This window comes from Culicoides brevitarsis, chromosome 2, assembly GCF_036172545.1.
Source record: "Culicoides brevitarsis isolate CSIRO-B50_1 chromosome 2, AGI_CSIRO_Cbre_v1, whole genome shotgun sequence".
In the NCBI taxonomy this organism is placed as follows: Eukaryota; Metazoa; Arthropoda; class Insecta; order Diptera; family Ceratopogonidae; genus Culicoides; species Culicoides brevitarsis.
In genome coordinates this window covers 24,380,466-24,408,295 of record NC_087086.1, presented here as the reverse complement: position 1 = coordinate 24,408,295, position 27,830 = coordinate 24,380,466, and the positions used below count along the sequence as shown (strand labels likewise).

Below are 27,830 nucleotides of genomic sequence, written 5' to 3'. Positions count from 1 at the left end.
AAAAAAATTGTCCTGCTGCGGGATATCACAAGGAAGCTCGCCATCGAGTCTTTTATTTTTGAAACATTGACGATTACCTTACGCTGAAAAGACGCATTCAAATGTACCGAAAAAAATTGTTGCAATTGTTTTTTAAAAAGTGTTAATGGGACGTCATTTCAATTTTAAAAACATACTGTTGATAAGTAAACTCAACAATTTTCTATAAAGAAACAGAGATTTTTTGTATTCCTTAAAAGGCCAGTAATCAATGGAATGACATCTTGTTTAGCACTTGCTTTTTCTCTGTCAAAGTTGTCTTGCCCGATTATCTAAGAGTCAACATAGCACATGTCGGAGATGTCACAACTCAGTATTCTACAAGGGATCATCACTATACATAATGGTATACAACGAATTATCAAAAACCGGTGATATAAGTGCATTGACCTTTAATCAATATAAAAGAAGAGCCAAGGACTAAAAACATTAAAATAAAGGATTAAAACATTAAAATATAGTAAACTAGCGCCCAAAACTTGAACACAAAAAAGCGAACATATCTTCTATATGATGGAAAAAATACAATAACAACAACGACAATAAATTAAATTAATGTTTAAAATGAAATTTTGATTATCGAATTTTTTTGTTCTAATTGAAGGACCTTTTTTTCGGAGTTTAGAAGAAATTATGACCTCTCAGAAAGCTTTTATACAAAATTTGAAATTCAAAAAACAAATAACGAGCTGCATTTTCATGTGTTATGTTAAAAAATCGAAAAACTCTTCTTTACTTCTGACACCGTTAATGGACGACGCCTTGGATAGTTTTTCAAAATGACATCCATATTTTCATTTAAATCATGGTTCATGTCTTCACTATTGATTTTACGTTTTTTTTTCTGTCTTCGATTTTTTTATTTATTTATTTTTCTTTTTTTAAAGTTTATTTTTTGAATTATATGCCAAAATTTAATTGTTTTTTACTTTTCTAACCAATTAACTTCAATATTTTTTCATGTCAATCAAAATATTTAAAAATTTTTTAAATTTCTAAAAAACTAAATTTTCCGTAAAATTTACATTTCCAAACGAAAAACACGTTTTGATCGACTTTTCTCTGCTTTTCACCGATTTCCCACATGTTTTCAAATTCTCTCTCTCCCACACGCAACGCACATTGCCGTATGTCGCTACACAACAAGAACGTCGTGCATGCAGCCGACTCGAATCATGCAATCAGTTTCATTTCAGAGTCGATAGTGTTCAGAAGTGTTTTACCCAAGACATCAATAAAATTGAGCAAAAAGAAGTGATTTTCAACCAAAAATAAAGCAAAGAAAATTGTGTAAAAGTTAAAAACAAAACGAAAATTGTGTCATTCATTCAAAGTGAAAGAAATTTCTCGAAGAATTTCCGTGAAAAAACACAAACTTTCAGTAAAGAAAAAAAAATTCAATTTTAGGATTTTGTGAAACGACGTAGACGAAGAAAAGGTGAATTGAAGCGACACAAAAAGCCTGAAAATTGTTGAATACGCGAAAAATCAATCAACATTCTTTGATTTTCCCAGTGGAAAAAAGCGAAAGAAAAAGTGCAATTACTGCCATTTTCACAGTTTTACATGTGCTTCTTTATGTTCGTCACTCTGCCAACTCTGGTTTAAATTTTTTTTATCGTGTTTTTCTGGAAGTTTCGAACACACACATTAAATATTTGCTTAGACAGCAGCGGAATTTTTACCGATAAGTTGTAATAATTTTTTATTAAATAAAAATTTAAAAAAGAAAAATTGAATCATCGAAAAAAAAGGACAAAATGTGGGGGTGGGTGAGTGAGAAAGAGAGTAAATTTCGCGACTGCGTCCTTGAGAGCAACTCCGACCCCAACAATTGTACAGCTGTAGGTACGCAACGTACACAGACAAAAACAAAATAAACGAAATTCGTCTGAAAAAAAGGTCCAGCCAAGGACAAGCAGATCCCGATTGTCTTTTTCTTCTTCCTAATCTCTCCTATTTTTCTTCTTCTTACGTGTACGTGTCACACGAAACGCAAAAAAAGTAAACATCAACGTACAAAAAATAGAGGGTACAAAGTCCAATGTTAATTTAAGGCACATTCAACTTTTTGTGGCAATTTGCATTATATGTTTTTTTTTGCTACTATTCAATAAAAAAAACTTTCCATATGTACAGATGATGATTTGTCTCTTATATAACACGTATGTATTGTATTTAAATACATACAGAGAGACTTGTGGAGTTGTACTAGAGTAAAGAACAAAATTTATTTTTAAATTAAAAACCGGTCGATGTTGACTCAGATTGCGTCGCATGTACATATTGTGTCGTTAAATGACCTTTAAAATGTAAAATATCGGGAATTCTGGATTTTTTTTATCGAATATCCTTTTTTTATAAAAAAAAAATTGAATCCATACAAATTTTGTAACGAAATAACTCAAATTCTGCTTCACGAATCTTTTTGGGGATTTTTGTAGTGTGTCAGGTTTAACTGAAAGAAGGTTTTGGAACAGAAAAATTTAGAAAATTATTGAAAAAAATTCGTAGAAAATTAAGAAAAATTAAATTCAGCGTGTAAAATTCATTGCATACCTCATTTCGTATTTTTTTCGATTTATTTTAAAAATCACGTGAATTGCATAGTTTTAGGGTAGATTTCAGCTTAAAAAAATTATGGGTAAAACGAAGTTTACGGGTAACGCTGGTTTCAGATAAAAAATCGAGGTCAACCTAATAATCGAAGGAATTAATCTCACTGTCCCTCAACTACGTCTTATAATTAAACTGCCTTTTTCACTCCTTCTTGTTCCTTCCTTTTCTTCTGATTCCTATAACACACAAAAAAAATCATTATTATTCAACATTTCTCGTCCACTCCATTTCGTACTTACTCAATATATCCAGATTATGTCTCGCTTATACAATTCTCAAAGGCACAGCGACGACGACGTCGACGTTCGATTCCCGACCAACACAAAATCTATTTATAGAATATCCATTTCTTCGTGTTTACTACTCCGCTTCTTATTCTTCGTGTCTGTAACACATGCGTTTTATTGTAGGAACAGCAGTGTTCGTCGTCATTGTTCTGACTCAGCGGTCTCGATTCTTGAATGTGGTCCAATGATAATAAAAGTAAATTACGTTGTTTTTTTTTCGTTTTTCCGAAAAATTTTCTCAATTTTCGCGTGATTTAGAGATGAAGAGGCGGCAAAACTCATTTCCGTATTTATTTAATGGGCGATAGCAAAACGTGCGAACGAAACATGTGAATGCGTTATCAGTATCAGCGCGAAAAGAGCTCTTATCGGATGTTTCTAGAAATAGAAACTTGTTCAAATATTTGACAATGAGAGTGCTTTGAAGCGTAGATAAATATTATTGTTTTTGTTACAAAATGTTTAATTGTAAGAATTGACTGGAATTGTCTGTAATTTTAAATATTTGACCAATCAGAAGTCCCTAGAATACTCAAAGTTCGTTTTTTTTTTATTTGAAAATCCAATAGGACAAAATTTAAAAAAATATATAAAAATTATCGTTCAATTTTTCTAAAATATTAGAAAAATTTTTCTTAAATATTTTTCAGATAATTTATAATTTTTTTAGATTTTTTTTTTAATTTTTTCACAGTTTTTTGTTATAAATTTTTTATGAAGTTTTTACAGTTGAATGTTCTGAACTTAGTTTTTTTTAAAAAAATTTTTTTGGAATAAAACTTTAAAAATAATTGGAAAAACTTTTGGAGCTTTTATTTTTATCTTTTCTGTGTTTTCATAAAATAGCTGAAAAAATAAGCTTCGAGCCTTTGAAGTTTTCACAAATTTCATAAATATTCTCGAAAAAAATTAAAAATTGATCTTTCATTAAAAAAAACTTTAAGCTTTCAACTACATATTTATTTTTTGGAAAATTAAAATTTTAGCATCTTTTAAAAAATCCATTTAAAAATTTTATTTTGCAGAAATTTAAAAAATTTTTTAAGCCTTTTGTGCAAATTATTCCATTGATCCATCATTTGAACTTTTAAAAATCTTTTTAAAAGAACGAAAAATAATGCCCATAAATTTCAAAATCCTGCAGTTAACAGTTTTCGTGATAAGATGACAACCGAAGAAATATCGCGCTTCACCCAAAAAGAAATACGATCTTTGCTCTAGTTTCATGCAAAGTCGCTCATAGCAATTTATTAACGTCGTAAAACCTTTTTCTTTCAAACTTTTTAGATCAGGTGTGCGTGTCAACGATGAAAACAGAAGAGATAAGATTTTACTAAAATACCTGGTCACATGCAATAACTTGTTGGATGTCCTCGTTCCTCTCCCACAGTCATAAAAAAAGTTCTAGATAGTTCCCATATGATTAATGGCATTCATTTCAAATAATTTTTCATGAAGCCTTTTCATGAGCTTTAATGTTAAATTACCTACCAGGCGTTTTTGTTGTTCCATAATTTTCGAACATTATTGCCATAATGAGGAAAAAGCCCCAAGCACATTGCTCATAAAAACGTAGGCAAATAATTTTTCACATTTAATGTTTTTCGTGCACGAAAAACATGCTAATAAGCTTTTCATGTAATCGCCAGACATGAACATGAACTTGATACCGCCAGGCACTGTCCTAACACAGAAATTTTGCTGCAGAATGAAATGACGAAAACGTGTTGGGAGTGTTGAGAGGTCGCACCGGTGCCAAGTTCAAGCAAAACATTTTTTTTTCGGACACGAACAAAAAGTGAAAAGAAATTAATTAACGACTTCTTTTCCACTCATTAAATTTTAATCAGTGTATTTTTGTTTGTTTCCTTTCCTTTTTTTTCGGTGCGTCAATTGACAAGGAAGACAAAATTTAGGTCAAATCATAATTGTTTCTAGAACGTACGCCCGTTCAATTATTTTGTTTTGTTGAATTTGTTTTCTTCATCTTCGTTTTTTTTTAGTTTTTTTTTTGCTGCGCGTGTTTAGTTGGACTTTGGTCCCAGTTATTTGAGACAAACAAAAACAGGTACCTAACGAAAAAAAAAAAATTAAATACAATAAACAATATTTTAGTTGTTTTTTTCCATTGACTATGATAAATTGAGGAATTTTGTTGTGACACGAAAAAATAAACAACTGAGAAAGGGAACACTTGTGTTTACATTTGAGAAAATGAATGAGACGGCAATTTGCAAATTAATATAAACAATTAGTCATTTTTTCTGAATTTGAGACTTTGAACGGAATTTTGATGAAATTTTTCTGTTTCGCCTGTTAGAATAAAAATTAAATATTTTTCAATATTAATGCTGATTTGACGTTTTAATGCGACACTTATGAATTGGATTATTTCCAATGAAGTAGATTTTTTATTTTTTTATTAAATTTATTTGTTAAATGTCAACACTTTTTTTTTCAAAAATTAAACAAATAAACGTCCTTCGGTTTTTCTAATTTTTTTTATCGCGTTAAAAAAATTTTAGGTCTCGTGACTTGGTTGACAGATTTATTATTTAACTAAGATTATTTAATAAAAAAAAAACAATATTTTGCCAAATCGGAAACAAAACATTATTTTTCGAAAAAGAAAAATATTAAAAATTAATTAATATATGTATTTAAAGAAAATTATAAAAATGAAAAAAAAATAAAAATTCAATTAATAAAATATTTAAATTAATTCAAAAAATTAATTAAAATTAAATTATTCAATTTACATAAAAATATAAATTTAATAATAATTTAATTATTTTTTTAAAATAAAATTTAATTTTTAATATTTTTTTTTAAAGTCCAAAAATAAATAATTAAAAAAAAAACATGCAAAGCAAATTACGCTCTAAAAGGTGAATTTTTTGGGTAAACATAAGAAAATTTCGATAAAAATTGTGGGAAAATTCTAAATCATTATAAAATTACTTTCAAAAAAAGAATTTTAATTACCTATTTTGAAAAATTAATAAAGGCTAGAAAATGGTAAAATTGATTTAAAAAAAATGATTTGAACTCGGTAAAAAAAGCTATTTTCCCTTCTCTGGTTAAAACTATTTATTCTACAAAAAAATTCTGGAACGATCGATTCCTAAAGTCAAATTTAACAAGTTTTCAGAATAGCTTCTTCATTGTTCGACTCACCGAGACAATTCTTTGTCTATTCAAGATAAGCTAATTTGTAAATTTCCATTCAATTTTAGCTTCATCCATTTAAAATGTATAAATAATAAATTATTATACATAATATGTAATATAAAATTGAAGGTCATCATCTCCTGTCAATCGAACAAGAGATAGCCAACTTACATGAATCAGCGATTATGATGTCGAGAGGTACAGAAAGGCGTCAACTTTTATTTTGCGCACTTCAGTAATTTGCTGATTTAGAAATTTTAGCTTAAAATACTGTGATTTTTGCTTTTAGTGACAACAAAACGTGACAAGCCTACGCAAAGAAACCTCAACAAAAGATTTTGATGAAAGGCAATTCATATTTATCTTCCCTTTGAGCAACAACATCAACAACAAAATGACAATAGTAACATCGTTGTGCTAGATTTTACGATTTTCTCTCTGTTTTCGTGATGTATTGTAGTATCACCCTCCCAATGATACGAAAAATGAAAAGCGCGACCTTGATAAACATCGAGTAAACGTAGTTAGTTATGTTAAACAGTGAAATTAAGCTGCTTTCACAGAAATTCCGTAGTAAGTCATAAAATTTCGTGGGAAATTTATTCATTTCATAATATTACCCACACCACCTCCCTCAAAAAAAAAAGTTTCGGCTCGTCGTAAAAATACTACGCAGTTTGCTCATTTCAGTTTAGATTTTTTTTGCTTGCGTGTCTTCACTCAATATGATTAAAGCTTTTTTTTTATCGAACTCTTTTCGAAATCGATCGAGATTTCTTTTTATTATTAAAAGTTTCTTTTCATCGACGACATCGTGTGCCAAAAACGTGCGCTGCTTGCGGAAAATATTTTTTCCATTTAAGTGCTGTCTGTGTCAGCAGAATGTTACATAATATCGCCATGGTTCCGGTAGCGAGTGAGAGAGCATTCACTTGTTTGTAGTAGAAAACTTTTCTTTTTATTTTCGTTGCGAGGGGAAAGAGGAGTGGTGCGCATCATTGACGTCACACTTTTGAGCAAGCAAAGCTGTACATATGGCTATAATCGCTCCTTAATGTTCTTTGCAGAGCGTTTTGTTGCCAAAAAACGAAACACTTGGAAGAGATATGGATTTTTGTGACGTAATTATTTTTTTTCTGGCTCAACGTAGTAAAAATGCTCATTCATGGAGTTATTTCTCTTCCTTATCAAAAGTGTTAAATCAACACTTCTGTAATCGGATAACAAACATTTTTTGACCTTATTTTTAAATTGATAAACTACGTTTTGCAAAATAAAATTTTTGATTAAAAAAAGACGAAGCTGGTCAAAAATAAATAAAAAGCCTTATTTTAAAATTTAAAAAAAAGGAAAAAATATAAAAAATTAGAATTTTATAATAAAATTTCGGAATAAAATTTTTATTTTGTCAAATTTTAAATCAAATTTTTCATTTACAAAATCTCGGTTCGATTATTTTTTCTAGCTTAAAATTGTAACTTATGAAAAAATCAAGCGAAAAAGTAATTTTTTAAAGACATCAAGAACTATCAATTTTAGAAATTTTTTAATAAAAAATAAAAATTCAAATTTAAATCCAAGTTTAAAAAAATAAAAATAATTAAATTAAATTAATTTTTCATTTAAAAATAAGAATTTTATTTTTGGAACTTGTTTTTTTTTCAACAAAATTTTCACAAAATTTTATTTTAGAGCGGACAACGATTCAAACATTTTCAATTGGGTCTAGTCTTTTAAAATTCCTCGCAATCTAGATTTACAACCAAACTTTTATTTCTTATAAAAATTCGTATTTCAACTTATTTTTCTGCGATTGGTTTTTCCAGCAAAGAAATTCGCGGATTTCGCCTGCCAATAAAATGTTATTTTATTTGAATTTTTCATCAGAATTCCATAAGTGTTTAAATTCTTAATGCATGACACAGTTTGCTGCTACTACAACGTTATAAACTCCGAGAATGCTAAGTTAAATATTTAACATTGACATGTGAAATATACTAACTCAAACCATATTCCATGTAAAATTCAATATCTGTCAATATTATTTATTTAAAACAAAATGGAAGAATTTATTTTAATTAATAAAACAAAATTAGAAACTAGAAAAGAAAATTCTCAATGGAAAATTTTCTATTTTTCCTTGTTTTTCTTAACAAAATGTTCCAAGTATCATTCAGTTACAAAATTATCTTTATTTCTGCATAATTTCTAGGTCAATTACAACATTAAGCGAATTTCCTGCACTCGATTCTCCTCCATTCCACATTAATTAAATTCGAGAAGGGTCATTTTCCCGGTCATTACTCAAGATAATGTCTCGTTTTCTACAAAAATAGAAGACACTTAAGCTCGGTCTTGTACAATTTATGCAAAATAACTGAAACAACAACAACAGCTACAGTCGGTGACAGAAACCATTTTCCATTAGAGAAAATTACACAGTTGCTCTAGTGACGCGTGAAAATTTTCCAACTACATCGTCAAACGGGCGCCAACTACACTTTCACGCGAGACGTTGTCTGCAATAAATAACTGATACATGATTAAAATTGATAAGGAGAAAATTGTGTTTCATCAAAAAGAAGCGAGAAATAATTAGAGGATTGCGAGATTTGACATGCCAATCAGACAGACGCGCGTTGCATGACAATTCATTTCTCGTCATTTTTTGTATACTTATAATTAGATTGGTGGCTGATCGCCCTATTGACGTTTGATAACGTGTTTCATCTAAATAATTGCAATTTTTTAAATTATTTACGACAACAACGGGTTTTGTGGTGTGTGCATTTTGCGGCTGACTGACATTTTGCGTAGATAGAGGTCATGTAAAATAAAAAAAATATTTTAAAATATTGCAAAGCTGTTGAAATAAATCTAAAATTAGCAGTAAATAGAAAAAGCCGGTACGCCGTTTTTATTATAAAAACACTACATTGAAAACAAATATTTTTTAATGCGCAATTTTGCACTTGAAAACCCGTTTTGAGCAGTATTATGACATATTATTATTAATATTATAGAGTCGATTGTGTGTGAAGGCGTCATTCATTTATTAAGTTTAAATATAGGGCAGAAAATGAAATTAATAAATCAAATTTTTAGTTTTTATGAGTAACAAAATTTAATTTTTAATTCGAAATCTAAAATTTTTAGCAAAATAGAATTTTATTTTAAAAAATATTAACATCATCGGTTTTATTAGTTTTATAAAATAATTTTTTTTTTTCAAATAAAAAAAATAATTTATTCTTTTATTCAACTTTTTTTTTGTTTTTATAGAATTTAAAGTGAAAAAAATTTAAAAAATAAATACCTAAAATAAAAATAAAAACGTGCACAAAAAATAAAAAAAATTAATTTAAGTAAATATTTTCAATTCAAAAAAAAAAAATTAAACAATTCATAAATTTAGGATATCTTAATAGTTTTTTTTAATATGCTGACAAAAAATTCGAATATTAAATTTTTATTTTGAAAAAATTACTAAAACTGCAAAAATATGATAATTTTTTTATGATTTGGGACTTTTTTTAAAACTTTATCCATTCTATTTTCGGACTCTGTACTTAAATAAAAGTTATCAAAGAATAAATTAATTAATCTAAAAATCAATAAAACTTCGTATTATCAAGCCAAAAAATTAAAATTAAATTAATCAAAAATTAAAAATTATGAAAATCAAAAAAATTTCAGCTTTAGAAAATTCCAAAAATGATTTTTCTGCCCTCATAAATGGATAACGCCATTACAACTTGTATATCAGAAATAGTTTTACTTGAGGTAATTTTGAAGTTCAAGCTTAACAACGTAAAAAAAGGAACTAGATCACATCACTTCCGAATGACAGGGAACCTTGTAGGATAAATTCGCACAAATGAAAAGTGAGATCGGGTTACGAGAGTTACGAAGGTTGATGTACGACCGTGTCCGGAATAAGCAACTGCAAAGAACCACTGTTCTGACCTATCTTACGAGAAATTGCCGTAATCTGATGTAAAATGATAGTTTTTCACAAATCCATTAAAAATCATCGTAATGTAAACACATAATTTCATTTTACCTCAAACACATTCACATCATCGATATTCGCTCTGAAAAAAATTTCATTCAATGTATTAGTAGACACATAGCGTATACATGCCCGGCTTCGGCTATATACTTCGCTTACTTGCCCACAGCCGCGACGAACGTACATAACCTAAGGTTACAAATGAATTTTCCACGCAGTCGGGGATCAGTCTATTGCGAACGCTCGAAGGAGTAACATCTAAAAAGAACAACAGAGTACTTAAAAAAAATTAAAAAAAAAAAAAAAAGAACACGGTGCAGATTTTTACACAGTGTAGTAAATAACGATATTGTGCAAAGTTTTATTTATTTTTCGGTTATCGTGTGTTGACAGCAACTCAACTGTGTGCGCTCGTATGTGTGACAGTTAATTAAAAAAAAACGCGAGAAATAAAATAAAAAAGGTATGCTGCTACATTTTTATTGATCGTGATTTTCACGTGATATGTAAGGAACGGCCGAAATAAATCATGAGATAATCTTAGCACAAAAAAAATTAAGAAAAAAAATATCTAAAAAAATACTCGAGAACGGTCGAGTGAATTTTTTTAGCACATCATTAATCTTGTTGGTGACAAATGTGACCGCGCTCGTGCTTTGATCGCAAAAAAATAATAGAATTTTCCGAATTCCTGAGGAAATCAGTTTTGTTACGCACTAAATTTAGTGACGTTAAAAAAAAGAAAGTGAGCCGATTTTTTTTTTAAATTATTTTTTAAATGAAAAAAAAATGCAAAAAATAGTGTCAACGAAAAAAAAATTAAAAATAATAAATTAAAATTTATTGGGAAGGGTATACTTAAAAAATTTTTTCGCGTTAATAAATTATGACGGCAATTAAGATAGTGCCGAAAAAAAAAATAAATTATTGATTTTTAAATACGCAATTCGCAGTGAACGGATTGCTGTTTAATTTTACATTTTCTTTATTATTATTGAGTCAATAAACAAAATAAAATTGCAAATTGATATTTATTTTTCTTATTTTATCATCGTTTGGATTAAAGTTTTAAATGATAATAAATATTTGAAAATTAAAAAAAAATATTTAAATAATTTTATTTATTTTTTTTTTAAAAAATTGTTCTAGAAAAACAAATGTTGAAATATTTTTTTAAATATTTAATTTTAAAAATAATTCATTCAAGATATTTATTGTTTTTGCAAATTCATATTTTTTTTCTATAAAAAAATATTTATTTGAACTTTTTTTTTAATTTTGAATTTTTAGAAAATTTATTTTTCTAACTCAAATTTATTTATTTCTGTTCGTAAAAATATATATTTTTTTAAATTTTTAGAAAAATTCCTGAATTATTAATTTATACATATTTATTCCTTTCTAGAAATAAAAAAAACAACTGTCTTCCGACACAAAAATCTCTTCCTTACATTTTGAAAGAAATCCAACATTTAATAAATTGGATTACAGCAAAAGCAAAGTTAAACTCATTGTATTTCAATTTTTCGTCATAATCCGCCAGACTTTCTGTTCTGCCATAAATATAACAATAAATCGCCTACACAGCACTCGTAACACAAATAAATACTAAAATAAAATAACAAAGTAGCTACTTGTGTTTACTTTTTGTGCAAAATGAAATTATTACAACGTTCTGTCTTTCCAATTTTTTCTTGTCTTGCTTCTTTTACGAAAGACTCGTGCAAGCGAATATTTCATGTCGGACACGTGATAGTTCTGAAATGGAAAACGTTATGATAAGAATGAGAGACAGGCGAAGGTGAGCAAGCGGAAAAAAATGATTTATAAATAATTTACATGCGCATCTCACTCGCGAAGCGGCGGCTCCTATCAAAAAAAAAAAATATGTGTCTGTCAATGAAATAATTTTTTAATGAGCTCACGAAGCTTGGCATTCAGTCAAATCGCAATTAAATATAGCTCTCTGTGCGCTGCCAGAAATGTCCAAAGGTCACAATTTACCGGTCGACGATGATGATTAATTCCGAATTTCCTGTAAGGTGATGCAAAAATTTAATCCAGATTTTTCTGTGGAAAGTTTTTCGGTTTTTTTCGCCGTTTTGTGACCTTGAAACGGTACATGCCATGCCAAAAAACCTATTTTCGTTGCACTAATTTGCAAATTTTATTATAAATGTTTATGGCTCATCATCATGAATAATTTTGTAGGCAAATTTGCACGCAAACCTGTTTTGCTGTTTTTGTTTACTACGCTATCTTGTGATGTCGCGATGATTTTGTGTGACGTTAAATGCAAATTTTTATGCGAGTGAAATGTTTCGTCAAGGCAGTAAAAGCAAAAAAAAATTTTTTTTTGGGTTGATTGATCTTTCGCTAAAATCTGACATTGAAAAAAAATTTTTTAATATTTTTTTAATTTTTTTTACAGATAAAAATCATCAAGCATCTTGAAGCGTCTTCCTTTTATCGTTTTGTGATAAGAACCAACTACGAAAAAATAAAAATCACTTGATTCAATTAAGTGCATTTATTTCTTCACGTTAATTTCATTTGAAATCAATCAAGAAACTGTGAAAACAACAAAAAAAATTACCTAAAGGACAATAAATTGTGCATTAGCTGTGAAAGAATTTCCTAAGTTTAAGTTTATTTTAAGTACAGAAAAAAATATTAGAATCTATATTACGTAAAGAAAAAAAAATATTTTAAGAAGTTAGTGTTAATTATTTGTTGAAACAAGTAAGAAGTAGAAAAATTTCTGTGAAACAACGATCGGGTGTGCATAGAATGGCACCAAATACTGAACAATCAAGTGTTGCTAACGATATTGAGAAGAACAATGTTGAAAGTAACAATCAATTAAAAGATTGGGAAGCCCCGAAAGCACAAGGACTTTACGATCCCCAGAATGAACATGAAGCCTGTGGCGTAGGTTTTATCGTTGCTATCGATGGACGTAGGAATCATAAGGTAAAAATTCATTTTTTTAACATTTATCGATAAAAATTAATTTTTTTTAAATATTTTTTCAATAGATTCTTCGCGATGCCCAAACATTATCTGAACGTATGAACCATCGTGGCGCTTGTGCCTGTGATAATGACACTGGTGATGGTGCCGGAGTACTTACAGCAATTCCACATGACTTGTATTATGAAGAATTGTAAGTAAAATTAGAAAAAAAAAATAATTTACAGGAAATTGTGTGAGTTGCAACACGTCAATGCGAAAAAAATATAACAACTCGTTAATATTTTTTTATTAATTACTGCAAGGTCATTTTTTTATTCCGTATCCAGACTCGAGGTGTCACCTGTTTTCCATTTATTATCTAAAATTCGCGCACGAAATTTTTTTTTCTCAAAAATTAAACCAGGACACATCAAAATAAGCCGATAAGCGCACAATAAATAAATTCCCCATTTTTACCGAAGTCATGCGAAATTCACGAAAACAATATTTTTCTTATGAAATGCCGTGCCTTCTGTTGAAATACTTATTTGCAATCCACGTAAATCCGTAATTGATAAGAAATTATAAAAAAATACTGATAACCAGTGTCAGTCATCGTCTGTAGACTCTTATCAGTGCGACTTGTTTTCCTCTGTGGCATTTTATGTCTACGACGCACATCATTCGCGTAATCTTCAACCCCGATTTCTTGAATGAATCACAAACAACGTATATATGATTTTTTTTTCGCGTTATAAAACGTGATTTATTTATATTTTTTTAAACGCATTTCTTTAAAAAAAAATAAAAAATCGCTTTGATCCATTTTTTATAAAAAAAAATAAAAATAAATCTTAATTTTCAAAAAAAGTAAAAGAATTTAAAAAAAATATGAAATAAAAAATAAAAAAAAAACTAAAAATTAATTAGATCAACCAAAAAATCTCAAAATTGAAAAAAAAATTTTAAAAAATATTAATTTAATTTTTTTTTTGAACTTTTTAAAAGCTAATAACTAAAAGGGATGAAATAATTAATAAAGTTGAAAATTTTATCAAAAATGACAAAAAATTGTTTCGGGTTTTTTCATAACTTTTCAAGATTTTTTAAACATATTTTTGGTTCTCGAAACTGAGAAAATATTTTTGATAGAATTTTTTACAAAATTTATATTTAGGTATACAAAATAATTTAAAAATGTATTTTTTAATTTTTAAAATTATTTTTTTTTAATTATAAATTTTTTTAAATGCATCAAACAAATTAAACAAATCAAAAATTTAGTCCTTTTTTATGAAAAAATATTTTCTCCACTTTAAAAAAAATTAAACCAAAAGTTTGAAATAAATTCAGAGTGATAATGCGATTAAGTCCATTAACATTCACGGAAACTTTTAATTTTTTTCACTCAACGTCGAGTAATGTATTTTTGGCAGCCTTATCTCTTCTAGAGTGACACATTTAATAAACTCGGTTTAAAAAAAAATAAGTCCATAGATACATGCTCTTCGTATGCAATTGTCTGCGGATTACGATTTTGACACAGTTTTGGCAAACAAGTTCGATGAACTTTGAATTTTTCGGTGTGAAAAATTTCAATTTTTTGATTCAACGGTGGAAAAACACAAAAGATTAGCATAAAAAAATTACTTTTTTTTTCAATTAATGCAAATTTTAACACGAATCAATTCCGTTCCATCATGACTTAGCTGCATGAATTGCTGATGTGTCAAAATTAGGGCATTCCCGCTCTCGTACAAGGCTCTCGTTGACTGATCCTGCCTCCACGAGTAAATTTCGTTCGAAAAAACGATTTTTCGTGAGGAATTCGGGAGTTTGTTAGAACAAAGAGTTAACGTGTAATGAACGGGAAGCTCTTCAATCGCCAGTCCTGTAAGCCAAATCATAAAATGACTTTGTTCCCGGGATTTTATTTCATTTTCACCGAATATTGAAGAAGCCTTGAATTTCGTTGTCATCACTAAAATGGGTAAATAGTTCCGAAATTCAGTACTTCCGAGATCACGGATTCGATCCCGCAACAAATAAACCACGTGACACTTTCGGATGTTCTTTTTATCGATTCGAGTGTCCCATAAATGAGATTTTTCGGCGCCAGATGAAATAATTTTGAGCAAAACACGCGGATGATCGGTCTGGATGTGCTTGACGATGAGACTTTTGAATTCGAGTTTGTTGCATGTGCTGATGGGACAAAGAATGGGAGCTCGTGAGATGTTGAGGGAAGTTGCAGAAGGAGGAATTTGGGTGTCCTGAAGAGTTTCTTGATGATTTTCGTGGGAATCAACCGACACTAAAGCAAAAATTGGCTCAGATGGTGCCTCTCCAGCACGTCTTTCATTTAAATTTTCGTAAGAACTGTCGATTATTTCGAAATATTGCATTACGTTCTCGCAATTGACGAAATTCTCCGGTGTTTCTTCGTCATTTGAATCATTTTGGTTGTCTACAATGACGTACGGCAACACATAAGGCTCCCCATATTCGTTAACTGTGATTAAATGTTCATGTTCAACGGCAGGTTCTGTGAAAAATTGACAATTTTGACGTTCTCTTGGATCTTTCTTGATCTCAATTGAGTCATAAGATACTTGGAACGGAAAACCTTGTCTCTTTTCGATATCACATGACTCAGATTTCTCGAAAGTCAGTCCGTTTTCCGGTATTGTACCAAAAGACTCGACCGAAGACACGCCAAAGACAGATTTTGAGGATCCCGGTTGGTGTTCCGGTGCTGCCATCGCTTCACTTGACTGCATTTTGAGGAAGTTTTGTTTACATCCTTCTATCTGGATCACTTCTTGGCATATGCTTGAGCTGGAATTTACTTGTGTTATCGCGAGACGAGACTCATCAGTGTCAAAAAGCTGTGAAAAAATTTAAAAAATTAAAATTTTGTGTGAAAATTCAACAATTTTCACCAACATTCAATTTTTTGTCGATTTTTGCACCGCAAACCGGACACTTCCGTCGTTTATCACATCGTTTTTTCACACAATTCCTACAAAGAAGGTGTCCTTCACTGCATAAATAACGCTTTAGCTGTTCCCCCGACTGGCTCGAACGACATTTGGCACAGTTCATGACTTGTTTTTCTGCAACAAATATCTCTCCCCGATCAACAAGTAAATTTTAAATATTAGTTCCAACAAACAATTTGACAGAAAAATCAAAGGCCGACGTTTTTTGTGTTATTTTCGTAAATAAACAAATTACAACTTGACCTAAATTGTGAAAATAAAAAAAAATTTTGAAATTTTGTCAAAAAAAAAAAATAATTTTGCAAAAATAGCAGCACGTGTACGCAAAATTTAAGTAAATTGAGTCAAGAGCTGTTCTAATATTTGCTCTTCTTGTCACGAAAATACAAAAAAAAAATTAGATGAAAAGTTGTCGTAATAAAAACTACTTTATCGCATTTTAATGTTTGTTCGGTGTTTTTGTAATATTTAGACAAAATGAAGGTCGAAAAAAAATATTTTTTTTTGAAAAAGTGTCATTGAGTTTAAAATTTTACTCATCACTAGGTTCGTGATTGTAATCAAAGGTCGCGCCCACTGGTTGTTTACTCCAGATTAGACGCAGATAGATTAACAACCCCGTGAAAAACAGCAAAACATGCAAACAAACAATTAAACGCGATCGGTGTAAACAAACTTTATCTAATGATTAACGACAATTCAATAAGCGACAGAGAAGGTATTACCTTAGCAATAAAGTTAACAGCTGAAAACTAATTTATTATGACATAATGTTGTTGTTTTTTTGTTATTTTCCACACACATGTAAGCTTATAGTTGTTCTAATTATAAATCATTGTGTGACGACAGTAGAACGAGACTCGATTCATCAGTTATGACATTCGAAAATTATTCAACCAGGTCGTTTAACACAAAAAATGTAAAAATATTCGAGTGATTTCTGAGTGATGACGACGTTGATGGAAAGTAAAATTGTTTTCATGCGTAAAATAGAACGATATGCCGATTAAATTTATTGGTTTTTCGGAATAGGCCGGTACAGTTTTATTTTTGAAACTTTTTGTTTTTTAAAAATATTTTGAAAAAAAAAATATAAATCTCACGAAAAAAATTTCTTTAAAAAATCTTACTTTAAAAGTCCAAGGTGGAAAAATATTAAATAAATATTTTTCATAATTTAAAAAAAAATTCCGAATATTTTTTGAAATTAAATATTTTTTTAGAATTTTTTCTAAAGATTTTTTTACAAATTAATTTTCCAATCTTGTAACTCTGATTTTTCAAAAAATAAAAAAAAATATAATTAAAAATTTAAAAAATCATTAAAAATACAGTTTTTATTTATTTTTTAAAAATTCTTTTAATTTTGAATAATTTTTGAATGAATAAAAATAAATTAAATTTAAATTATTTTTTTTAAATAATTTTTCATAAAATTTAATTTCAATTTTTTTTCAATATTTTTAATTGAAATATTAAATCAAAAAATAATTAAAAAAAAAAATAAATAAATAAAATGGTCAAAAAATGAGTCCGTTTTAAGGGAAAATAAAAATGCTAAAAAAAGTGTTGAAACAAAAATAAAAAAATATTGAATCGGCCTTTTTTCGTTACAAAACAAAATTTAATGACTTTATTTTTCTCTTTTTCTTTACAGGTCAGCTAAAAATATTCAATTGCCTGCATGGGGCAAATATGCAACTGGTATCTTTTATTTGGACAAGAATACACACATGGAGGCGGAAAAGGATTTCGATACGTTGGCAGCGAGCCTCGGGATAAGAATCCTCCATTGGCGCGATGTACCGGTCAATCAAGAGGCTATCGGTCGCGTCGCTCGCAAAAGTGAGCCTTATTCGCGCCAAGTTTTTTGCACCGTTGACGGTGACTTGTCCGAAGACGACTTGATCCGCAAGATTTTCGTGTTGCGTAAACGCGCGACTCACGAATTGACAAAGGAAGGTCGTCGGTTCTACATTTGTTCGTTGTCCATCAAGACTATCGTGTACAAAGGATTGTTCACGTCTGATCAAGTAAGTGGTTTCCTATTTGACGCAAAATAATTTATAACCTTTTTCGTGCTTTTTGACAGTTGTGGGCCTACTACACGGACTTGTTGAACCCGAAATTCGATACATATCTCGCCCTGGTACACACACGTTTCAGCACAAACACGTTCCCGTCGTGGGAACGTGCCCATCCGTTGCGTGTGTTGGCGCACAACGGCGAAATCAACACGTTGCGCGGCAATGTCAACTTGATGAAGGCCCGCGAAGGCGTCATGAAAAGTGAGATTTTCGGCAGTGACTTGAAGAAACTCTATCCCGTGGTGGAGCCCAATTTGTCGGATTCCGGATCGGCGGATTGCGTAATGGAGTTCTTGACGATTGCAAGTGAACGTACGTTGCCAGAGTCCGTGATGACGATGGTGCCAGAGGCATGGCAAAACGACAAGACCATGCCGCAAGACAAGCGTGACTTTTACAACTTTGCTGCATGTACGATGGAGCCCTGGGATGGTCCAGCATTGATTTCCTTCACGGATGGACGTTACATTGGTAAGTATTACGCTGGAACAAAAATCAAAAAATGTTTTTAGTTTCATTGATCTTTAAGGCACTAGGAAGATTTAAAAAAAAAAATTAAATTAAATTTAAAAAAAAATTAAACAAAAAATTTAGTTAAAAAAATAAAATTTAAAAAGATATTGGGACAAAAAAAAAAATTAAAAATTTCCTTATTTCGACCAAAATTATTAATTTTTAAGATATTTTTTTCACCTTTTTCAAATAAATTTTTTCAACTAAAAATTAAAAATTTTATTGAAATGTCAAATTTTTCATTCTAAATTTTTTTACCAAAATTTCGTCAAAAAAATCGAATTTAAAAAAAAAAATTTTTTTTTTAAATTTATCAAAAAAAAAATTTTGAAAATTTTTTGAAAAAAAAAAGCAATAAAAATTCTAGAAATTTTTTAAAATTTTTAAAAATTTTTTATTTTTAAATAATTTTTTTGAAAATTATAGAATTTTAAAAAAAAAAATTAAAAAGAAAAATTTTTTAAAATATTTTTTATGTGAAATTTACTTGATATTTTTTTTAAATTTCAGGAGCAATTTTGGATCGTAACGGCTTGCGTCCATCTCGTTTCTACGTGACACGCGACAATTTGCTCATTATGGCATCCGAGGTAGGCGTTTACGACGTCGATCCCAAGGACGTTATTTTGAAGGTACGTCACTTACGCTAAGCGTCTCATTATCCCATAAACCGAATCGAAAAAAAAATAAACACAAGCATTACACCCGCCGGACATAAAATCAGTATCGTTGTGACAAGTAAAATATTTTTTTCATTTTTAATAATCTTTATAATACAAATCTTTATCTCGCACGCATTTGATTGTGTGCCGAGAAAAAGGATTGCCAAAAAACAAAAAACAAGCGAAACAACCTCACTATTTTGTAGGCGACAGGTTGTTGACAGAGTCATGTCCTGTCCAGGTTGTTGTTGTTGTGTGTTCCACTCATTCGTGTGCGTTCGATTCTTCTCTAATCTCCGTGCGTGCGTTCGCCGTCGCATTCATTCACTGCCTTGTTGTGCATAATTGTGAAGATTTGGTAATTTGGTTATTATCATTTTTCTTTTCTTTCATAATTCTCTCTTCTCTCTTTTGTTTTATTTTTTACGAAACTTAATTTTTATTATGAAAAATTTCTCTACCAGAGTTGAACTAATCTCGATTTTTTTCTTCCTTTTTCTTCCCAACATTTTCCACTCAATAAAACTTAAACATTATAGAGTCGCTTGAAGCCCGGCCGCATGTTGCTGGTTGACACCGTCGAGAAAGCGATGATCCAAGATGTCGAACTCAAGTCACGCATTGCTCGTTCTCGTCCTCATGGCGAATGGCTCAAAGGACAGGTAGGATTTTTTTTAACTTTTTCATTCTCAGAACATTTAATTAAGTTTAAAATTAACAATTTATTCATGTCTGTTCAAAATAAAAAAAAAATGTATTAAAAACGGAAAAATTAGATGGTAAGTTTAGTTAGACAAGCACCTGTGTGAGTTACATCCACACCTTGCATGTTTGGATTGTTACATTTGTGTCTGTGTCTAATCCAAAAAAGTCAAGAGTTAGGAAAATTTCGATTAGTTCCAAGATTAGGGATATCCCGTTTAACATTTCTTGTTGTTCGATAAAATTTTTGTTAAAATCAAATTTTAAATTTTTTTAATAAAATTTTCCAGATCATGATGGAAGACTTGCGTCACGCGGATTTGCTTGCGAAGCATTTGCCGTTGGCTGGTGTCCACGGCGAGGTGATCAAGAGTCACAAACAAGGTATTTTGGATCCCAGACTTTCGTTGTTCGGTTACACAACGGAACACATTCACATGCTTTTACTTCCCATGATTAAGAACAAGAAGGAGGCATTGGGCTCCATGGGCAACGATGCACCACTTGCTTGCTTGTCGCGTTTCCAACCGTTACCTTATGAGTATTTCAAGCAACTCTTTGCTCAAGTCACGAATCCGCCAATTGATCCATTCCGGTAAGATTTTTTTTATTTTTTGAATTGAGGTCGTTTCAAATTTATTTCAAAGTTTTGTCTCAATTTTTTTTTAAAGAGGGGTAAAATTAAATATTTTGTTTTAATTTTATTAATTCAATTTTTTCTATTAAAGTAATAAATTTTTTTATTTTTTTACAATTTTAAAAATAATTATACAAAAATTGAAAAATTTTTTTTTTATTTTTTTCAGTAGGTAATTTTTATCAAATTTAAAAATAAATGACTGAGTTTATTGATTTTTTAATTCTAATTTTGATTATATTGAATTTAATCATTTGGAATTTTCATTTTGAATAATTTCATTTTATTGACGTTTAACAAATTTCGTAAAAAATCTTTTTATTTTTTTATCCTTAAAATCCTAATATCCTTTAAAAAAATCAGAAATTTAAAAAAATCTATTGAACTATTGGATTTTCAAAAAAAAAAATTTTTTTTTCACAAAATTTAATTTACCTTCCGAATTTTTAAAATATTTTTTTTTATAAAACTTCTTTGTAAAATTTTTACTTTAAATATTCCAAAATAAAACAACGAAATTTTTGAAAATTGTACATTTTTTAAGAAAAAGTGTTCCATTTTTTAATTTCGCCCCTCGTTTTGAAAAATACTTTATGAGACGAATTTGAAGTAAATTTGGAGCGGCCTAAATTTTCTTAGTTTTTAATTTTCTATTTTTCCTCTTTTAGTGAAAAGGTCGTCATGTCCTTGCAATGCCCAATTGGTCCGGAAGGAAATTTGTTGCAACCGTCTGAAGCTCAAGTGCATCGAATCTGGTTGAAAAACCCCGTTCTCAGTATCGCCGACACCGAAATCATTAAACGCACGCAACACCGTGGCTGGAAGACAAAAGTCATCGATATCACATTCCCCGTTTCCGAGGGCGTCGACGGCTACTTAGAGACCATGGATACCGTTTGCCGCGAATCCGAGGAAGCTGCTCGTGCTGGTTGCCAGCTCCTCGTTTTATCCGATCGTGCAGCGGGACCCGATCGTGCTCCCTTGTCTGCCTTGCTGGCTCTCGGCGCAGTCCACCATCATCTCATCGAAGCACGTCAACGCATGAAAATCGGTCTCATTGTCGAGACTGCCGAATGCCGTGAGGTCCATCATGTTTGTGTGATGCTCGGTTACGGTGCTGATGCCATTTGCCCCTACTTGGTCTTCGAGATGGCGGCGTTCCTGCGTGACGATGGCGTCCTCGATGCCAATCTCACGGACAACTCCATCTACCAGGCGTACGCGACCGCAATTGACACGGGCATCTCCAAAGTCATGGCCAAAATGGGAATCAGCACCTTGCAATCGTACAAAAGTGCACAAATTTTCGAGGCAGTCGGCTTGGGCAAGGATGTCATTGATCGCTGTTTCAAGGGAACCGCAAGTCGTCTTGGTGGCGTTACGTTGCGCATGCTAGCCGAAGAGGGATTGGAACGGCATTTCATCACGTATGGCTGCAATCATCGCGATCAACGCATTTTACGCAACATCGGACAATATCACTGGCGTGCCGGCGGCGAAAATCACTTGAACGAACCGGCAGCCATTGCGGCGTTGCAGGAAGCTGCTGTGAACGAGAACAAAAATGCGTTTGAACGATTTGTCGATATCACGATGCAAAGCGTTCGGGCATGTACGTTGCGTGGTCAACTGGAATTTGTGACAAATCAAACGCCCATCGACATTTCCGAAGTCGAACCAGCGAGCGAAATTGTCAAACGTTTCGCTACCGGTGCCATGAGTTTCGGCAGTATCTCTTTGGAGGCACATTCCACGCTTGCCGTCAGTATGAATCGCATGGGTGCCAAAAGCAACACTGGCGAAGGTGGTGAAAATGCCGATCGCTACTTGAATCAAGACCCCGAATTCAATCGTCGTTCAGCCATTAAACAAATCGCATCAGCCCGTTTCGGTGTAACGGCTGCCTACATCGCCAATGCCGACGATTTGCAAATTAAAATGGCGCAAGGTGCCAAACCCGGTGAAGGTGGCGAGTTGCCAGGCTTCAAAGTGACAAAAGACATTGCGGCAACGCGTCATTCGGTGCCCGGTGTAGGTCTTATCTCACCGCCTCCCCATCACGACATCTACAGTATTGAGGATTTGGCTCAATTGATTTACGATTTGAAGTGTTCGAACCCGAAAGCACGCATCAGTGTCAAACTCGTGTCGGAAGTTGGTGTTGGCGTTGTGGCATCTGGCGTTGCAAAGGGCAAAGCTGAGCATATTACGATTTCCGGACATGATGGCGGTACTGGAGCAAGTTCCTGGACTGGAATCAAAAATGCTGGAGGTCCATGGGAATTGGGAATTGCTGAAACTCATCAAGTACTTACTTTGAACAACTTGCGATCACGTGTTGTCGTTCAAGCTGACGGACAATTGAGAACTGGCTTCGATGTTACGGTTGCCGCCATGTTGGGTGCCGATGAATTTGGCTTCAGTACTGCACCGTTGATCGTTATGGGTTGCACCATGATGAGAAAGTGTCACTTGAACACATGTCCCGTTGGCGTTGCCACACAAGATCCCGTTTTGCGTGAGAAATTCGCGGGAAAACCCGAACATGTCATCAATTTCTTCTTCATGTTGGCGGAAGATGTAAGAAATTTTATTTTTTTATTTTGAAATATTTTTTAAATTTTTTTCTTAATTTTTTTTAGATCCGTAAAAACATGGCAAAACTCGGAATTCGTAAATTCCAAGACTTGATTGGTCGCACAGACTTGTTGCAAGTTAGAAAGGATGCCGGCGTAAAAGCAAGCACACTTGACTTGAAATTGCTTTTGCAAAATGCTTTGGAATTGCGTCCCAATACTAATATTGTCGGTGGCTCCGTTCCTCAGAACTTTGAATTGGAAAAACGCACGGACATGGAATTGATTAAGAAAGCTGATGGCGTTATCAATGGAAATGAGAAGGAAGTCACTATTGATACCATTGTTCATAATGAAATGAGAGCATTTACCTCAACTTTGAGTTATGAAATTGCCAAGTAAGTTTCGCTTAATTAATTTTGATTCCTTAAAAAATTAATTTAGATAATTAAAAAAAAAATATTTAGGCCGCTCCAAATGAAACTCAATAGTTTTGTCCGATTTTAAATTCGAAAATCCAATGGGGCAAAAAAAAAAGTTAAAAATTTCATCAAAAGTTACCAATTTTTGGTGTATTTTCATAATTATTCAAGAAATTTTCAAGAAAATTTTTCAATTTTTGTAATTTTTGTATTGAAAATAATATTTCGACATTAAATTTTCTTTAAAAAATAATTTTCATGAAAATTATTGAATTTTTTTTTCAAAAAAAATTTTGACAGTTATTTTTATGATATTAATTTTTTTTTAATTTAAATTAAAATTTTTTAAAATCAATTTTAAATACACAAATATTATAGTAAAAATCTCAAAAAAAATCAAAAATTAAAAAAAAAAATTGGCATTTTGTATGAAAATAAGTATTTCAAATTTTTTTATTTTTTTTGCCCCCCCATTTTTATTTAAAAAATTTTGGACAAAACTATTGAGTTTCATTTGGAGCGGCCTTATTTATTTTTTCTTAATTTCCGGGCTGAAAAAAGAAAAATAAATTAGTTAATTAAATTGGCCATAAAATGGCCATTTTTAATATTAAAAAAAATTACTTAAATCATAAAATTTTAACAAATTTTCAAAAAATTCCAGAAAATAATTAAATTTTTAAAAAGGCAAAATATTCTGATGATAAAATTTTTCAAAAATAAAAAAAAAAACTAAGAAAAGTTTTGTCAAATAAAATTTTAATTTTTTTGCAATATTAGATTTTGCGATAAAAAATTGAAACTAAACAAAAAATGAAAATCTGAAAATTAAATAAATAATTTTTGAAATTCAAAAATAGTCATGACAAAAAAAAATAATATTTCAAGAAAATAACGTTTTTTGAATTTTTTTTTAAAATTCTTGTTTTTTTTGTTTAATTTTCCAAATTTGAAAATTTTTTATACCAGAATTAGTATGTTAGCATGAAATTACTTCTTTAAAAATTTTTTGATATTTTTTAATTATTCTGAAATTAATTTTAAACTTTAAAAAATTAATGACAAAAATATTTATAAATTGTCAAAATTTGTTAAAAGCTGTTTTTTTTAAATTATTTTTTTCAAATTTGTGATGAAAAGTTTAAAATAAATTTAAAAAACAAAAAAAAATTAACTTTTCTTATTTTTTAATTTTTTAGGAGATACGGCGACTCCTTACCTGATGGCAAAAAAATCAACATCAACTTGACCGGATCCGCAGGTCAAAGTTTCTGCGCCTTCCTCGTCAAGGGAATCACCGTCAAACTGTATGGCGACTCTAACGATTACGTCGGCAAAGGCTTATCTGGCGGCACTGTCATCATCGCTCCGCCCAAAGAGAGCACCTTCGAGTCTCACTTGAACGTCATCGTCGGCAACGTTTGTCTCTATGGCGCCACCAGTGGCAAGGCATTCTTCCGCGGTATCGCTGCCGAACGTTTCTGCGTCCGCAACTCCGGATGCACGGCAGTCGTTGAAGGCGTCGGAGATCACGGATGCGAATACATGACAGGCGGTTTGGTTGTCATTCTCGGTTTGACCGGAAGAAATTTCGCTGCCGGCATGTCAGGCGGTATCGCTTACGTTTATGACGTCGACGGATCGTTCCGCGGTAAGGTCAATGCTGAAATGGTCGAATTGATGCCATTGGATCAAGCAAGTGACCAAGAAACGGTGAAGCAGTTGTTGAACGAGATGGTTGAACATACGGGCTCGGTTGTGGCGCAAGAAATTTTGGCTCAATGGCCTGCAATTTGCGACAAGTTTGTCAAGGTGTTCCCCTATGAATATCAACGCGCCTTGAAGGCAATGGAAGAAGAAAAATTGGAAGCTGAAATTAAGGAAGAATTGAAGGCAATTGAAAATACCATGCCGGAGAAGAACGAACCAAAAGTGCAGGATATCGAAGAAGCAATTCAAGATCTTGCGATTGAGAAGAGAAAAGCGGAACGCATTTTGGACAAAACACGCGGTTTCATCAAATACAAGCGCGAAACCACAATGTATCGCAATGCTGCTGAGCGTCAAAAGGACTGGAACGAGGTTTACAACTTCCAGCATGTGCGTAAAAATTTGAAAACGCAAGCAGCTCGTTGCATGGAATGCGGTGTCCCCTTCTGTCAATCCAACTCGCATGGATGTCCTCTTGGCAACATCATTCCCAAGTGGAACGACTTGGTCTTCCACGGTTCCTGGAAAGACGCTTTGCATCAATTGCTCCAAACAAACAATTTCCCCGAATTCACGGGACGTGTTTGCCCTGCCCCGTGTGAAGGCGCTTGCGTTTTGGGCATTTCCGAGCCTCCAGTCACCATCAAGAACATCGAATGTGCAATTATTGATCATGCCTTCGAGCAAGGATGGATCCAACCGAAAGTCATTGAGAACCGCAGTGGACGTCGTGTTGCCATTATCGGCTCCGGACCCTCCGGATTAGCTGCTGCAGCCCAATTGAACGTCGCCGGTCACAATGTTGTCGTGTTCGAACGCAACGATCGCCCTGGCGGCCTCTTGCAATATGGCATTCCAACGATGAAGCTCTCGAAGGACGTCGTAAAACGTCGTATTGACCTCATGACAGCCGAAGGAATTGAATTCCGGTGCAACACGCAAGTCGGCAAAGATGTCAAGTTGGCTGACTTGGCGAACGAATATGATGCCGTCTTGATTACCACTGGATCAACTTGGCCACGTGACTTGAATTTACCGAATCGCGATTTGGATGGCATTCATTTTGCCATGGAGTTCCTTGAGAAGCAGCAGAAGAAGCAGTTGGGCAATAAAATCCAACCGATTTCGGCAGAGGGTAAAGATGTGATTATCATTGGTGGTGGTGACACCGGATGCGATTGTATTGCAACGGCATTGAGACAAGGCGCCAAAACCATCACCACATTCGAAATTTTGCCGGAACCACCAGCGAAACGCGCAAAGGACAACCCATGGCCACAATGGCCCAAAGTTTTCCGTGTCGATTACGGGCACGAGGAAGTTCGTGTCAAATTTGGCAAGGATCCGCGTCAGTATTGCACAACGGTGAAAGAGTTCATTGGGGAAGATGGCAAAATTAAGGGCGTCAAAACGGTGCAAGTTGAATGGACTCAAAGCCCAACGGGACAGTGGTCAATGAAGGAAGTTGCTGGAAGCGAACAACACTTTAAAGTTGACTTGATTTTGCTTGCCATGGGATTCTTGGGACCTGAAAAGGCATTACCCAATGAAATGAGTAAGTGTTACTTAATTTTTAAAGTAGAAGAGACTCGATAAAAATCCTACAGATTTTTTTTTCTTTATTTTGCTGAAAACGAATTTGATCATTTTTTCCATTTTCAGTGCTAAAATTTTATTTTTAATTTAATTAGCTAAATTTTGATCATATGTATTTTAAATTTTGGCGCCAAAATGGAAAAAATTTTCAAAACGGTTTTTGCAAGGAAATATTTTTTTTTTTAATTTTTAGTCGACAAAAATTTCTCTTACAAATTAATTAACATTTTTTTTTTCTCAATAGATCTGGAATTGGATCCCCGTGGCAACATCAAGACACCCAATGGCGGCTACGGCACAAGCAATCCCAAGATTTTCGCCGCTGGTGACTGCCGTCGTGGACAATCACTCGTTGTATGGGCAATCAGTGAGGGTCGCCAGGCAGCTCGTCAAGTTGACACTTACCTCACCGGACGTCAGAGCACATTGCCGCGCGAAGGTGGTGTCATCGATATCAGAAAACCTTAAGTATCTTAATCATCTTACAACACATCATTACACAAATCATCGAATTGTCTTAAATTTTTTATTTCACTAAAAAAAAAACAAAAAATTGAATTGATTCTCATAAAGAAAAAAAAATAATAAAATACAAAATATAATTAAATATACAGAAATACGTCCTATTAAATTTAAATAAAATAAAATAGTATAAAATAATGTTATTTTATAATGGAATAAAATTATATTTTATGTTGTTTTATTTAGATTTTACACAATCAAAATGAATTTCTGGCCAAAATCGAATGTTTAATATTATAAATATTTTTTAGATTAATTTTAAAAGATAAAATTAACCATTAAATGTAAAATTATCAAGTATCACACAATTTCTAGTTT

The 27,830-nt window shown here is 31.8% G+C and overlaps 3 protein-coding genes across 4 annotated transcripts in view; 2 read left to right on the top strand and 1 right to left on the bottom strand.

The window, feature by feature from the left end:
* The window catches only part of LOC134832011 (3'-5' RNA helicase YTHDC2-like), a 216,013-nt gene that overhangs the window by 3,567 nt on the left and 184,616 nt on the right, over window positions 1-27,830 (top strand). The window lies entirely within an intron of this gene.
* Window positions 1,244-27,830, top strand: LOC134830742 (uncharacterized). 2 transcript variants are annotated; one of them, XM_063844312.1, is made up of 12 exons: window positions 1,244-1,477; window positions 12,560-13,101; window positions 13,167-13,294; window positions 17,743-18,118; window positions 18,178-18,643; window positions 19,196-19,317; window positions 19,887-20,009; window positions 20,340-20,644; window positions 21,355-23,266; window positions 23,329-23,660; window positions 24,884-26,949; window positions 27,235-27,830. In XM_063844312.1, the coding sequence occupies exons 2-12, from the start codon at window positions 12,919-12,921 to the stop codon at window positions 27,456-27,458; spliced, it is 6,237 nt and encodes a 2,078-aa protein (XP_063700382.1). In that variant the 5' UTR covers window positions 1,244-1,477; window positions 12,560-12,918; the 3' UTR covers window positions 27,459-27,830. The 2 variants fall into 2 exon arrangements, with proteins under 2 accessions (XP_063700382.1, XP_063700383.1); XM_063844313.1 differs by lacking the exon at window positions 1,244-1,477 and adding an exon at window positions 10,375-10,591.
* LOC134830744 (uncharacterized) lies at window positions 14,549-16,277 on the bottom strand. The gene has a single exon (XM_063844314.1). It carries the CDS (start codon window positions 15,861-15,863, stop codon window positions 14,742-14,744), a length of 1,122 nt encoding a protein of 373 aa, XP_063700384.1. The 5' UTR covers window positions 15,864-16,277; the 3' UTR covers window positions 14,549-14,741.

Coding starts and splice junctions, on each gene's coding strand:
- LOC134830742 (XM_063844312.1), top strand. CDS start 12,919: ATGGCACCAAATACTGAACAATCAAGTGTTGCTAACGATATTGAGAAG. Junction 13,102..13,166: donor ATGGACGTAGGAATCATAAG/GTAAAAATTCAT, acceptor TTTTTTCAATAG/ATTCTTCGCGATGCCCAAAC. Junction 20,010..20,339: donor GCGAATGGCTCAAAGGACAG/GTAGGATTTTTT, acceptor AAAATTTTCCAG/ATCATGATGGAAGACTTGCG.
- LOC134830744 (XM_063844314.1), bottom strand. CDS start 15,863: ATGCAGTCAAGTGAAGCGATGGCAGCACCGGAACACCAACCGGGATCC.